This window comes from Trachurus trachurus, assembly GCF_905171665.1.
Source record: "Trachurus trachurus genome assembly, chromosome: 15".
NCBI classification, from domain to species: domain Eukaryota; kingdom Metazoa; phylum Chordata; class Actinopteri; order Carangiformes; family Carangidae; genus Trachurus; species Trachurus trachurus.
In genome coordinates this window covers 26,393,049-26,409,139 of record NC_139906.1, presented here as the reverse complement: position 1 = coordinate 26,409,139, position 16,091 = coordinate 26,393,049, and the positions used below count along the sequence as shown (strand labels likewise).

The window sequence follows — 16,091 nt, the reverse complement described above, 5'->3', positions numbered from 1 at the left end:
TAATCTTTGACACATCTGGATTACTACCTCATTCCTGGCTGCTAACAAGAAAACAGTTCTTCAGACATGTTTTCTTGTGTTCTCTGTCATCCAGGTCATGTAGTCAATTAAGAAACATCTTCAAGAGCTGAAAGAAGGTCCAGCTGCCTTTAACACTAGCCCTTCACTATCTTTAACAGGTGATAGTGATGATAGTGGCAGCAGGTATACAGATTTTTTGGCATTTGCTGTGCCTCATGTTGTGCGTCCATGTTTCAAATCTGATTCTGCAGCCAGGCTCTTCTGGAGATTTGTGCATTTTTAAACAGCCGATAAATTATTCAGCAGTGAGGTGTTCATAGTCGAGCAAAGGAGCTTCACATGTCTGTCCAAGATAACATGCAGCTGTAAAGCCTGTGATGTAGCTTCAGGTTCACTATCAACACATCAGGAGGCTGCTGCCCTGTCCTCTGCTGTAATCAGTCTCTCCTCGGTCAGACGGCCTCTCCCTCATACCACTGTATAACAGGCACATGGTTGGAGTTATGTCTCAGTAACTTTACGTGTCGCTGGTTGGAGATGCATTATGCATTTTCCCATTTCAGACTGTAAGATGCAGACTATTTTAATAATGCACATGGATCCTGTGGTCTCTGTACAGCACTGGAGCACAGAGTCATGGCTGCAGCCCCGACTGTCTGCTTCATTATCTCTGTGTCTATATTCACGCGTGCACCACTTTCCCTCCACAGTAGAAAGACATGCAGGTTATATCTTTGAACATGGCACAAGAGAAGGTTCATCATTGTCTATATGAGTGTAGGACACACAATAGTCCATCCAGGCTGTCAATACAGATATAAAACCATTTAAATCAGTGCCATTACAGTTGAAAGATTCTACCCATTCTCTCTGATGATGATATACTTTTTATCCAAAATTAAAAATGCAACAGTGCTCCTTAGTCTGTGATTTAGGATGAACTAAAAATAATGGCTGTATCAGTCCAACATAGGAAATTCTACTTTTTCTGTCTGAGAGTAATTCACAAAGCCAGTCAGCATTATAAATACCACTTAAAGGGATAGTTCAACATTTTGGCAAATTTGCTTGTTGCCATAATCCCTATAGTCATAGGGGTAAGCTCATTACCTTTAATTGTTGGTGCAAGCTGTTTTTAGATCGGCGGGGCAGAGACGTGAGCTGCTCAGCTAATGTCGCGTATGCTGTACTTTCGTCTTTCCCTCAGATCAAACCCATCAAATACACAATCCAACAACTCCAAAACACTTGTGTGGAGAAGTTGTGACCTGCACATTCACCACGCTATGAAATAACTATCTAACATTACAAGACATGAAGCAAATACTCCGAACTACTTGCGCTTTGTGAGTCACTCCCCCCAGTGTCTGGAATGTAGTTTTGGCTACGCATTTGCTTCGAAAACAACTCGGTCTCGTAATGTTACATTGCAAAAAGGCCAAATTGCCAAAAATGTTGAACTATCCCTTTAAATTTGTGAGGGGAAAAAAGGCCTGTTGAATTACTTCAATGATACAACTATATTGTAAAGTAATAGTTGTGGAGATTGTGAGGGTTGCAGTAACATCTCCTACTGTACAAGCAGGGCCGTTGCTAGGAATTCTGGGCCCCCTGAAAGTATACTAAAGTGGGCCCCTGTCCCCTGACTTTTCTACTTTTTTTATTAGACTACATATATATTATCATTTTTCATTTACTTTGTTTTGATGCTAATGCAGCATTACTATGACTATTAGTCAGTCTTATGCAGAATAAATCAGTCATACAAAGATTAGACTACTGGGGTTTTTTGTGGGCCCTACTGGGCGCTGGGCCCCTAGAATTATCATCACCTTTCTCCCCTATACAACGGTCCTGCCTACAAGACAACTTAACCAATGCTACAGAGAAATAAAGCAGCTTCATGGCTCTGGTCTACCTGGTGTGACTGCTCTCATAGATGGAACACATTTAAAAATGACTGCATCGCAACAAGAGGTTGGAAGAGGGATTTATAAAGAGGAATACACACACCATCGTCACACAGACTGCATTCAGCGCCGACTATACAGTTGATGCAAAGCAGCCGGGACCTACACAGGACTCACTGATCTGAGGCAGCTGTGTGAAAGGCATCACATTTCATCTGGATATGTCGTCTGGTGGGGGAGCATGGCTCTTCTCACACCCTACCTCCAACGACAGCTGTGACCACAGCTACACTGCACTGACCAGGGACAGGTATAACAGACTGTGGCTCATGGCCTACAAGTTAGGTTAAGTCTATGAGAGATCTATTGAGTGAAGTTTTTATTATTATCATTACTGCAGGATGCTGTTTGTGTGTTTTCACCTGCACAGATCATTCTTTCATTAACCAATCGCTGTAGTTTCTGCAAGCGAGCTCAACCATGAAAAATTGAGGAGTTTTCAGAGAGCTGGTCCCAGCAGCTTTGTGAAGAAGACTAAGGAGAAAACGTTCAGTGCCACTTAGAGGACACTCTGCGGTCAGAACTCCAGATGTTTAAATCCACTTGCTCCATGTGTTCAGGTCATTAAACCTAAGCTTCAAGATCAAAACCTGGACAGAGTGGTGGAAAAGTGTTTTCAAGAGTTTTGATGAGTGAAAAGGAGGAAAGACTGCAGAGAGATATACCTCAGAGTTTGGACAGATGTTTGTGCTGTCCCCCTCCCCCTCCCTCTTTCTCGGCCTCTATCCGACTGCCTGCGAGTAGCCTACCACCTCCCACATCCTGTAACTCCCACTCCTCCACAGACCTCCACCTCCACATGGCTCGTGTCGGAGACATGACGCAACACTGAACATGGCCTCCTGCTCCCATTTTCCCTCCAACATTCCTTTGTAGTGACCAAATGTACAGTCTCCCTCCTCTTCCACTAAGAAGAAACATACAGCATCAACAAATATTGTGATGCAACACAATCAAACCATTATTTTGTGTTTTAAAATAAACATAATTTTGTTTCATTTCACAAGGAACAAAAATGAATAAAGAAATAGGAGGGAATTTACATTAAATCCCACCTTTGTGCCAATCGTTTTTATACACTCAATACTTCTTCCTTCCTTTATATACCACACTAGGCCCATTCTTACTTGGATGAGCCAGGTGATTACATGAGGATTATGTTCTTTCATTTTTCAAGTCATTTGAAACAATTCAATCAACCTTGTGGATTGTGGATTTCCTGAGAAGACAACCACAGTACACAAAGCTGGGTGACTGTGTCTCAGGGACAGTGTTGAGCAGCACTGGGGCCCCACAGGGGACTAGTATCTGACTCTGTTTCTGTTCATTCTGTTTACACTGGACTTTATTTACAACTCTGAGTCTTACGACATCCAGAAATAGTAATAGATAACAAAGCTATTGTGATCTGTATCAAGAACAAGCAGGAAGAGGAACAGGGATCTGACAATGGCCTTCAGTGAATGGAGAGACATGAACTGCCAAGAAGATGGTCATGGACCTTCAACTGTTACACAGTCAAGGCAAGGACACTGAGGAAGTGCATGTTTATAAATACCTAGATGTGCACCTGAACATTAAACTGGACTGGTCTCTGGATACAGATGTCATCTACCAGAGGGGACAGAGCTGCAGTCTGCTGGGGCAGCAGCATCGGACTGTTGTGGGGCAACACATCCAATGTAAGATGCAGGACGTCTTAGACTTAGCACTTATCCACTTAAAGGGATGGTTCAACATTTTGGTAAATTCACCTATTGCCATAATTTCATTACCTTTAATTGTCGGTGCAAGCTGTTTTTAGATCGGCGGGGCAGAGACGTGAGCTGCTCAGCTAATGCAACAGAGGCTTATGGTATTTCCACGTTTTCTTCATCAAACTAAATACACAATCCAACAACTCCAAAACACTCTGGTGGACAAGTTGTGACCTGCACATTCACCACACTATGTAATAATAACGTATAATTATGTAACATTACGACATATGAAGTAAACACTCAGAACTACTTGCACTTTTGAAGTCACTCCACCCAGCAGCCGTGTCTAGGATTTATTTCCAGCTACGCATTTTCCTCTAAAACAACTCTGTCTCGTAGCGTTCCATTATTATCTCATCGTGTGGTGAATGTGCAGGTCACAACTTGTCCATGAGAGCGTTTGGGAGTTGTTGGATTGTGTATTTTATGAGTTTGATAAAGGAAAGGCAGAAATACAGCGCGCCGTGCAGAGCTCACGTCTCTGTCCCGCCGATCTAAAAACAGCTTGCACCGACAATTAAAGGTAATGAACCTACTCCTAAAACAATAGGGATTACGGCAATAGGCGAATTTGCCAAAATGTTGAAATATCCCTTTAAAATAGCATTAATGTGCTGTTTTATGGGCAGCTGGAGTAAATGGCTGCTGTACAGAAAACAATTAGGAAAGGATTTTGCTTCAGGCACAGAGTGGTTGGTGGATAAAAACAGCACCCAGCACTTTGAACCACCTTAACCATTCAACAACAAGCAACTCTAAAAGATTTTTAACATCCATTACCATCGTCTCCTGAGCAATAACCAACTTTAGTTCCAGGAACTCGCTGATCAAGACATGGACACAATGAGACCGGACAAGCTGGTCAAAAAAGGCTGGGCCTATGTTGAGTCTGAACTCATTTAGGAACTGCAGGACACACCACCAACCACCTTATAGCTTGTGAGAGAAGCAGCCAACATCTCATTTCACTGTGCTGCAGGATTGAGAGGTTCATGAGATCCTTTGTCACAAAAAAATAACTGTTCTGTGTTGATCAAAAGTTAACTGTGACAGCAACAGACTCAGGATTAGGCTTCACTGTGTGGATAGTGAAATTAGGCATGCACAGCCAGCATATCAACTTGAACGGATCATGATCAAAGGGTTGTTTTATATCCTCAAAGTGCGGCTGGGAAATACAAGGTAAACACAAATTAAGCTACTGAATTCCACAGTAAATGATATTAGACACTGACACTCAGCCACATCGCTCAGTTAAGACGAGCGTTAAACCTGAGAATATACTGCATTTGGCAGCGAGTGTTGTCATTTATCACAACCCTGCAACAACCTGCCACAAGTTAATGGAGTTAAATCTGAGCAGCCCAGCACAGTGATGCTGCATCAGTGTCACTTGGCAACAATCACAGTCACTCAAGGAAGCTGAATCAGGAGTTCAAACCTGCAATTACCGATCCTTTTCCGTTTTTCCTTTTACGTTAAACAAAGATACTACAAGGAAAGAATGAGTTTTTAGAAGCAGTGAGTAAAATAAATCTATTTGCAGTTTCTCACATGCAATATCAAACTTTTTTTTTTTTTTTCCCAATAAGTCAGTAGTTCAGCTTTGAAGAACACAAGCAGCCATTTTATCTTCAGGAATCTCACAAAGTCTGGTATTTTAGCTCCCATCCCTGCAGGACATCACTGGGTCTCTATGGCAGTCCATCAGTTGTATTACATAATGCTGGAGCAAGGCCAAGATTCGCCCCGGTACCTCTAGGCTACTTCTTAGACAACAAACTCAGTCCAACCAAACTCCATGTATTTTCTGGCTTATTTAAACCTGGATCTTCAAAACTGCACCAACAAATCTCAAGTCACACACTAAAACAAAGCTCAGGTACCATAGAATCACTCGGCAGCACTTTTATTAAACACCATGGCTCACTATCGCCCTCAGCAGAGGGTTATTCTGATGATAAATGTTGAAATATCTTTACAAATCAAAACTTCTCCAGTTAATTAGTCTACACCGAACTACACAGTGTGATGATCTGTGGAAAATGTAAACATTAAGATACTAAAGGACTGAATGTTTGTGCTTAGAAACAAGCGGACAAGAATGAAACGGCAGAAATCCACATTGAGGTGACCTTTACATCACCGCGGTCCTGCATATAGGCTACAACATGAAGGGAAACTTTCATGTTTAAAAACGTTGGAAAAGAGCCGTTGATGGCGGTGATGTGAGCTGCTGCAGCCGAGTGAGTGCACCATCCACCAGTCACTGATATCGGTTCTGACGAAACACTGCGTTACCTGAGGACATTGGTGCAGACTTTTTTTTTTTTTTTTTTTTTGCTGCATTGAGTCACAACTCCGGTGGGACGGACCATGTGACCAAACTCTGCACCGATGAGGGAGACGACGAAAAAAAAAACGAGCTGGATGCGCTGCAGCTTTTACCGAACAAGCACCGTCAGATCCCTCCACCAGCAGCAGCAGCAGCAGCAGCCAAACAAACACGAGCACATAGTAAATCACCGTGTTCCGTGACGGTGCTGGTGCAGAGCACGGCTCGGCTGTGTGCAGGCCGGGTAGGCGAGGTCCTGTGTGCACTGCGGCTGTCAGAGTAAAAGCTGCTTCAGCCTCTGCACTGCAGCTCAATTAAGTGTGTGTGTGTGTGTGTGTGTGTGTGTGTGTGTGTGTGTGTGTGTGTGTGTGTCAGTGTGTGTGTGTGTGTGTGTGTGTATCAGTGTGTGTGTTGGGGAGTGTTTCAGATTCTAATGACACGATATCTTGTGTCAGCAGCTTTTGCTTGACCGCGTACCGGACAGATCTTCCCAAAGTGTCCCTGAAGGCATCTCACGGATGACCGCACTAAAAAGGCAACAACTGCGCCCCGCCAGCGCGTTAATGAACACATCACAGATAATCGCCTCTAAAAATAAAAATAAAAAGCTAATAATAATAAAAACTACAAATCCCGTGTTTAAAAGTCCCAGACTGATCTTACCTGATATTATCTTATCTGCCGCCGTCTGTTTCTCAGTCATCATGTCCCGCTGTTGCACCTCTTCCCGAGCCTTCTCTCCGATACAGCTACACCAAGCAATTTTCCTGGTTTACCGGGAGCACCGGGCCAAAGGGGAAAAACATCAACAACAAAAAAAAAGAAAAAACCACCTTCTGCTGCCGCTGGTTCGGTGACTTCCGTCAACTTCACTCCGCCCTGCCGCTTTCCGTTTCACGAAACAGCTTTTAAAAAGCACGCGATCATTTGGGGTCCGGAGGTTTTTGAAGTGGGGGGTCAGTGAGTCTACGCAGCGTAGATGTTGTTGGACCCCAGACTGCTGCTGCTGCTACTGCGGCGGCTGCTCCGTCCGCCCCTCCCATCACAGTCAGTCACGGCCGTCCTGGCTGGTGGTCCTGCCGCTGCCCAGTCTGCAGCTCTGCAAGGGCTATCTGTGGTCTGCTGAGCCCTGCACTAACATGAAACCACACCTCTGTGTGTGTTTGACACAACTCAATAACTTTAACTCATGTCAGTAAAGTCATTTGCACGTAGATTACCATCTGAGTAATCTGCATGACATCTGCTTTATGTTAATTAGATGAATAATTCTTCACTTCTAATGCACAGTGTCACCAGATATGATGACAGTCATCTCACTTTAATAGCCGGGTTGTGAAGAGGATAGCTCCAGCCTCTGGAGAGCCAGATGACACATCAATTTATTTCACATCTTTACATTAACCTTTAGAGCTGAATTCAAATCTCAGATCTACCATTGCAAAACATGCTGAAATATGGAGCTGGCCCTTTACAATCACGTGGAAATCAGAGCTGTAAGTGCACATTGACAGTCTGAGTGGTCTCAGTGAAACCACAGCACAGGACGTGCCTCTGGCAGCCTCAGCCTGAGCAGTGACTCAGCAACAAATCCCACCTCACTGCAGCCTGTGTGGCACGAAATAGCCAGTCACCTCTACAACATGGGAACAAGGATGCTGCTGTATATTCTCTGCAATGTGCCGTGAGTAGAAAAAAATATATACAATCACAAGATTCCTGGAAATGTAATTAACACTACCACTAATGTAACACAACTTTTATTGTAACACAATTATGATAATTAATATTGATCACAGGGCAAGCAACTATGATAGTTTTTTCTATCTGGATCAGTTGCTGATAAATAATATCAATTTAGAATTTTATTATCAACTTGGAAATATTTTAGTTGCAAACAAGGCAGCACAGACAAAAAAATTAGATGCACAAACACAACCTAACTAACAAATGTTCTATTTAAAAAAGACAATACATGCACCAACCTATTTCCAAAAAAGTTGGGATATAATGTAAAATGTTTGATGATTAAAAAATAATTAAACACCATGTTTAACTGAAAATTTAATTGAACTGATGGAACAGTTGGAGGTAAAATAAGATAGAATTGGGGAATTAAATTGCTCTAATGTTAAAAAATTAGGTAAACTTGATCATCAGGTGGACAGTATGAAAAACTGGATTTTCAGTGTTCAGTAAAACATGAGCATGTTCGATAATAGCCTGTAATTAAAGACAATAAGTTAAAGGGATAGTTCAACATTTTGGCAAATTGGCCCATTGCCATCCCTTAGGGCTGTCACTTTTTATTCGACATTTGAATATTCGTTCGAATGTGGGGGGAAAAGTTCGTATTCGAGCAGTAATGACCTGCTCGATATGCAGGCTGCAGCAAAGATACTCTATTTACCATCTTTGGCTGCAGTGCCCGGTGCCTGCATAGCGCCGCGGAACGTCCACCGGACGCGGAAGGGCCGCGAACAGCCGAGAAGCGGAGCCAGTTTACTTTCTGTGCCCATATTAACCGCTGGTGTGGTGTCGCGGCGTGCACCTCCGCGGCCGGCTCGCGGCGTGCAGCGTCTGGTCTATTTTGTGTGAGAGCCGCGAGCAATCGCGTCAAGCTGGGCAGGAAGTCAAACATGAAACAACGAGAGTATCCGGTCAATTTTCAAAATAAAACACCGCGACTGTGTGTGCGGCGGGGGTAATATTCGAATATATCCGAACGAATTACGGGTCATTCAATAATCGTTCGGACCTCATTTTTCTAAAAACTGACAGCCCTACCATCCCTATAGTCATAGCAGGTTCATTGGAGCTACGCTACGGAGCTACGCTACGGAGGCTAATGGGGTTTCCCTCATCAAACACACAATCCAACAACTCCAAAATGCTCTCGTGGACAAGTTGTGACCTGCACATTCACCACGCTATGAGATAATAATGGAATAAGACTAAGTTGTTTTCAAGGTAAATTCATGCAAAACAGCGGATGAGCGTTCCTGTCAGAGTCAGTTTTCCGGGAAGCAGTCTCTGCCTTTGCCTCAAAAACAACTCTATCTCATAACGTTCCGTTATCTCATAGTGTGGTGAATGTGCAGGTCACAACTTGTCCACCAGATCGTTTTGGAGTTGTTGGATTGTGTATTTGATGAGTTTGATGAGGGAAACCAAGAAATCCCATGAGCCTCTGTAGTGTAGCTCTGAGCAGCTCCCAGCTCTGCTCCGCCGTTCTAAAAACAGCTTGCACCGACAATTAAAGGTAATGAACCTACTGCTAAACCTATTCATGGGTTGCAGTGACGTCACGTCGAAGACACCTCCGCCATATTTGTGTCCGATTTGATAGTTCTCTTCAGTTTCGCTATGGCGGTACACCTCGCATTTGAACGAGACGGAAAGGAAACGATATTTGTTAAAACTCAGGATTTTAGGTTGCGACCCATATTTAGTGCCCTCGGAAGTATTTTGTCCTCTGACCTCTGCGAAACGCCTGCCCCAACTCACGTTCCCAGATATTTCTATTTGATCCACAATCCCTCCCCCTACAGCCGAGACAGCCTGAAGGCTTTTAAAAGCACAGATGCCTACCAGTATGCTGTTGCTGGATGGGTGAAGGACTCACGGATATGGCACCTGGAGCCAAAGAAATTGTATGTCATCACAGCATCTGTAAGTAATTCAACAACAGTTTTTAAACGTTTGGTTTTCGTAGTAGTAACGTTAGGTAACGGCTAACGTAACCCTGATTGTGTTAGCTAGTGAGTTAAAGTTGGGATATGTTTGGATGTTATATTTAGTGCGTATTAATACAGTAGCCTAGTTTGTTATTTTGTAACCGGCATTTATGTATAATGTGTCATAATCAGCTGTTTCCCCTTGCCTGTGATTGGTTCAGTGAGAGTAGTAGTAGTCTTTGTTTACGGATGTCATGGTGATGGGACCGGCCGGCGCTAACAACTCGCTAGTTTGTTTACATGACCACTTTCGCTGCCAGCTGACATCCATATCATCCATGATTCTAACAGTTGTTAACAGATCACTCATTCAGTCGGTTATAGCCTACAATATCTCATCCTGGTGCACCTTTCTTTATGTCAAGGACGAAACCAAACTATCACGCATCATCAAACACGCAAGTAAAATAACAGGCACCACACAGTCCTCACTCAGACCTCCGCAGGCAGACGTGAAGCCACCAGTAGGCTATCATACACAACATGACCCTCCTCACATCCACTGGCTTACAACTCATTCCAACTCCTTCCTTTAGATCCTCCAGTCAGTGCCCCTGACCAAAGGCACTGGTTCATAATCTGGAGTTGGTCCCCGGGCGCCGCACCGTGGCTGCCCACTGCTCCTCAGGGATGGGTTAAATGCAGAGAAAGAATTTCACTGTACTAGCATATGTGACAAATAAAGTACCTTTAGTACCTACAGGGTCCCTCTAACAAGAACAAACTTATAACAATAATTATAATTAATCTCATCCGCCATCAATAACATCAACAGCTCACTATGACATATTTTTTAAAAATGTCTTTTTAATGTCTTATTCTGTGTTTATTGTGCTGTTCTATGTTAAATTGTGTTTTTAACTTATGCACACATCAAAGAAGAATTTCCACTGTTTTTTGCATGGGGGAACGTATGTGCAACTTTATGTAAACTAGACTGTTTGTGGTTAACTCAGATCATGTTAGCTAGTGAGTTCTTGTTTAACATTTGCACTTCAGCTTGCTGCTAGCTGTCATTAATCTTGATCAAGGGTGTTTCTGAGAGAGGGATTATGGCAATGTGCCAATTTGCCAAAATGTTGAACTATCCCTTTAACTTATTGTCTTTCAATACAGGCTATTATCGAACATGCTCATGTTTTACTTGAACACCGAAAATCCAGTTTTTAATACTGTCCACCTGATGATCAAGTACATTAAAAGTTTACATTAAAAACAGGTCGATGTGAAGATTTCCCGCCGAGTAGTCTATTGTGTGACACCGAATACGCGTATGCGGAGTCCACGCGGTCGTAAATATTGAGCTTTGCGCGGACGGGTCCGCACTGAGTCTGCCTCGAGTACGTGCGGACGTCCGCAGAGTCATGTACGCCCGAGTATGTGGGAGTCTTTAGGTGTCTCACTCCAACATTCTACTCTACTGGTTGCCAGGCACGCCAAATCCCGGAGGTGGACGGAGAACATGTCAAACGAGGAGTCTTTCATGGTAGCCTATATTGATCATTTAATCATAAATCCTTTCTCTGTGCCTAACTTATATAACGCCATCACTCACTGCAACAATCTCCTTGTAAAAAATGTTTAGATCTGCAACTAAACAGCTGACTGACGAATGCCATCGTAACGTCTTTTAACGTCTATTGTATTTTTTACCTGATCAGTAATCAACCCTGTTATTTCTATAATAATGGCTGTGTATTCATCTTCATACGTTTTAGTTACCTTAAAAAAGCGTTAGCAACTAACTTATTTATTGTTCAGCCTGAAGCAAATCCATCCAGCTCCAGTGAGGGCAGCCCAGGTGTACAGCAGGGCTGCAGAGGCCAGAGGGCTGGTGTCAGTGTAAGGGTAGAGCCATAGTAAGGAAGACACTGGTTCCTACTATATCAGCATCAACACGACTCATACTAATCTAGCTGGTTAACAGCACCACACCCACCTGATTGTTTCCTGATAGATAGGCTACATCTCTGTTGATAGTGTAATAAATCCACGTTTTCTCATCCAAACTGTAAAAACAATCAAGGAAAACATTCAAACAAATCAACTTTAGAATAGCATTAGTTAGCAGGAATACAAATTAGTAGTAGTTATTTAATTAAAAGTAGCTACGTGTGTGCTGTTGGTGTAGTAAGATAACGTAAACATAGCCTTTTACTGAACCTGCACATCCACACGTAATCGGTGAAGGGTCGAGCCTGCTTCGTGATGGCGTGCGCGTTGTTGAAAAGTAGTTTCATTTTCAATCGGTTGACGTCTGAAAGCTTGGTCAGGGCTTGTACCGATGGCATCTTTTCCAGGGGCACTGATTTGCTTTGAAAACTGCCATGCAACCACGGTGGCAGGCGGAACTGTCATGGGATATGATACTTTCCACTTTCATCGACTTACAGCCAACTACGAATGGACTAGCTCGACTCTTTTGATCCTTGGCATGGGAGCGGCAAACAGTACAACACATACCTCCGTCGTTGTAGCTGAGCCATTCTCTTTTTCCACCGGCTTATTATGATACCACTTTGGGTACTTCTTCTTCTTCTTCTCTTGATTTTGATTGGCGGCTGGCATCCAACTTCTAGGTGCATTGCCGCCACCTACCGGACTGGAGTGTGGAACAATCAATTAGCAGGAAACAAAATAAAATAAAAGATAACCCTATAAATAACAAAAAACTAATAATAAAATAAAATCCTCTCCATTAACCCTGTTTCCCTCAGGTATTTCCTTACGCTTACTAATATTTTCTTAAACTGATGTTTCCCAATTATACGTAATGTACTATTAAGCCCTGTGTGCCCCAGCCTTAGACGAGTGATAACCACCTCCTCCTTCCTGCTCCTGCTCAACACCCGTCCTCTCCCCACTTGCTTCTGTATGTTATAAAAATGTCTTCCTGTCTCGTTTATGTCCCAATACTCTTGCCATACCTTTTTTTATAATAGATTTTCCTTCAGCTCTCCCTAACGGGATGTTGTTGTTTATTGTTTGTGACCTGACTGCCTGTTTTGCAAGTATGTCCACCTCCTCGTTGCTCTCAACCCCTGCATGAGCTGGGACCTTGGGGTTAAACTTCCTCGGGCTTGGATTTTGGCGGGGGAGCCCGGGGCGCCACCCTCCTCCTCCTCCTCCTCCTCCTCCTCCTCCTCCTCCTCCCTCCTCACCACACAAACCTTGCTCTTTTTGGGTGGTGGCTGTCACCCTGATATGAATCTCCACATCGTATTGTCGTCGTTCCTTCTTTAAGTTTTTTCTTCTCTTCTTAGTTTTTTAGTCCGTATGATGTTCCCTCGTTTAGTTTTCTTCTTCTGGTTGGTTTAACCGGGTTTAACGGCAGTTGGCAACCAACAAAAAGGAGCATTACTGCCACGCTCTGGATTGGAGTGGTATCATTTTTTCTAGCTTGCCAAGTGGCAAGACAGCTAAAAATCTGTCTCGCCACAGAGGAATCTGGGTCGCAAATGGCGAGTGGCGACTGCTAAAATTTCAAGCCCTGGGTAGAGGTGGTGAAAACAGACAAATGGAGTGAGAGTCTTGGTCCTGCAAGAGGAGAGAGGGTTCGGACAGAGGTTTGTATTTTTTTATGGTTTGGTCCTCAAAACCTCTACAGGCTGAAGTGGCCACAGTAAGGCAGCATTCAGTGAAATTTGGCATAGAGGTCGAGTACAGTACTGAACCTCCTTGCCAAAGGTTATATACAGTGGAGGAACATGTATGTTGGCCACAGGCTGTTAATTTACTTGTTCCTGTTCCATATGAGAACAATATTATTCACATTTGATTTGCATATCACTTTATATTATACTGTTTAGTTATTATATTATATTATATTATATTATATTGGATAATTTATCAATGGGCTATGGTTGTAATGAATCTCATTGTGCTATGGTTATGTTGTTTTCCAGGAGCTACTAGAGTCATTAGGCCTGGAAGAGTATAGGGAGTTAGAGCGCAAACTCTTTGCCAGGAGCCTGGACTAGTGTTCGACGCATTACTCATGTATCAACAGCAGCATGGTACCCCACAACCTGCTGGGATTCCAGATGTGCCATGGTGTAGATGTGGTAGGTGCAGGGACCGGCCTACTGACCTGCAGAGGCTGTGCTGCGGCCAGGAACAACACTGTGTGAGCCAGCTGCCTCACTTCTCCCTGTAGGCTACTGCCTTGATGAAGAACCTTAGGATTCAGCGGCGGTACAGGGAGGACCTTCTGGTTGTGAGGCAGCCAGCTAGGGAGCCTGGGGAATGACAACCGGGAGTACCGTTATGCTGCCTACAAGCATTTTATCTTCTGGCAGCATGGCTCTCTGGGCCAGGGAAACCGGCTTGTCATCCCCAGTTGCTGTGTGTGGGCGATCAGGGACCGCTTCCCTGATCCTCATGGGCAATACACTGATTTTGTTCCTGGCCGCTAATCTCACTCTCCTGGTCACTGTGTCACTGCCTTCCTTGCTGTCACTCAGTGTTCACACTGATCCCCCTAGTTACCTCCACGTTACTTTATAAAAATTATGCTTTATTTTTGTATAAAAGCACATCAGTCCTTAGCAGTGAGTTGACAACATATAATATGTATTTACATATTTATATTTTGTTTTATTGAACATTTTCATGTTGTTTGCACATGTCTCACTATTAGCCGGTGTTGAAGGCACAACCCAGTAGGGGTTGAAACATTCAGAACAGTGAGTAGGATAGAAGGAGGTTGGTGTGCTCAGCCAGGAACTTCAAATTGAATCCAGTAATAATCTTTTCTTCATTTTGAATGATCTCACCCTTGATCTCACTGTGGCAGCAATCCCCTCAGCAATCCCCCTGCAGATATATAGTTTTTTCCCCACCTCCCCCCTTTAAAATTCAAGCTCCTCTCCTCTCCATTCCTGCAATGACCTGTTGGTCACTCTCTCTCTTTTAATGTGTACTTGGTATGTACTTCCTCAGCTACTGCTCTATGTAACAGTGAGGTTCTCCTAAGGGATGTGCCCAGTGGCAGCTGGCCAACAGAGGGCGCTCGGGTGCCGTGCCCCCACCCCCCAGTGTTTTTGATTCGTCATTTTTCAAATAAACAATAATCACTTATTTTGAGCACCATGTGTGTCTAAATTCGCAATGACAGGTCATATGCAAAATATAAATTATAATTCTCGGGGGAAATAGTTTCCTGCTCATCTCGGCCAATGAGGCAGAGCAGCCAATTACCGACAAGAGAATAGCACATAGCAACAGGAATTTATCCCATCAGTGGCGTCGAATCTGATGATAACTGTTAGCTACCGTAGCTCAGGCTTTGCTCTCCCGTCAGGTAAAAGCTGCCGTTTATTCCTCAAATGAAGCTCATGAAGTTGTTGAGCCTCTCTGGTAGCCAACAGTTATCCATCACTGCAGTTGAATTAAACTGCTGGATGCAAAAACCGAGGGGGCTGTCTGTTTGTTTACAATTCACGAAAGCAGCGTGAACGTACGTGCCACTCACACTTAGTAGAGTTACGCAATGAGGCAGCGTAGCCTCTGCCTCCCTTCCCTTGCCGTACATGTACCGTAGATGACCAAATAGTCGCCCGCGTGCAAATACGCGCCTGTGCTCTAATAGCCGCCGGGGTCCGAGCTCATTTGGCATAATAAAAGCCGGTTCAATTAAACGCCCGGGCGATTAAGTGTTTATCATAGTCTTGCACAGAAAACAAATTTTTTTTTAACAGTGCTTCACCGGCTCTCACCTCAGTCAGCCCCTCCTCTCGCTCTCTCTCCCGCATGCAGGCAGACACAGACACAGACACACAAACACAGGTGCGCTAGACTGAGGGATATATGGATATAGATAAATGCGCTAATGTACAGTGTTGAAATTACCGCTATCGACCCCCCCTTCCGTTATCATTCATAACACTGCTCTGATCAGCTCCCTGTGTCCCGGTTACACAGACAAACTGTCTTTTTATTTATTGTCTGATGTCAATAAAGATGCGTCGGGGAAAAAAGTAGTTTTGTTCCAGTGGTCATATGGTGACCTCTTCGTTCTTTGCATAATGGTCTGGTGCTGGTCATTGCAAAAATAAATTGTAGCCTGTTGCAAATACGCGCCTGGTTCTTATAAACGCCTGGGCTCCAAGTCGATTTAGCATATTAAACGCCCGGGCTAATAAATGGTCATCTACGGTTAGTCTATTGGGGAACAAACTGCGCATGCGCCACATACACACCATATGGGCAGAAGAGGCAGAGCAGCTCTGTGCCTCACCAATGAAATACGAGACGGCAAGTGGCTTCT

At 43.8% G+C, this 16,091-nt stretch overlaps 1 protein-coding gene across 1 annotated transcript in view; it reads right to left on the bottom strand.

Moving 5' to 3' along the window:
• The window catches only part of hspa12a (heat shock protein 12A), a 50,147-nt gene extending 43,045 nt beyond the window's left edge, over positions 1 to 7,102 (bottom strand). Inside the window, exon 1 of the mRNA XM_083988470.1 lies at positions 6,750 to 7,102. Within this exon, the coding sequence (XP_083844596.1) occupies positions 6,750 to 6,792 (43 nt within the window). The 5' untranslated portion in view covers positions 6,793 to 7,102. The remainder of the gene's footprint in view (positions 1 to 6,749) is intronic.
• Between the last annotated feature and the right edge of the window lie 8,989 nt (positions 7,103 to 16,091).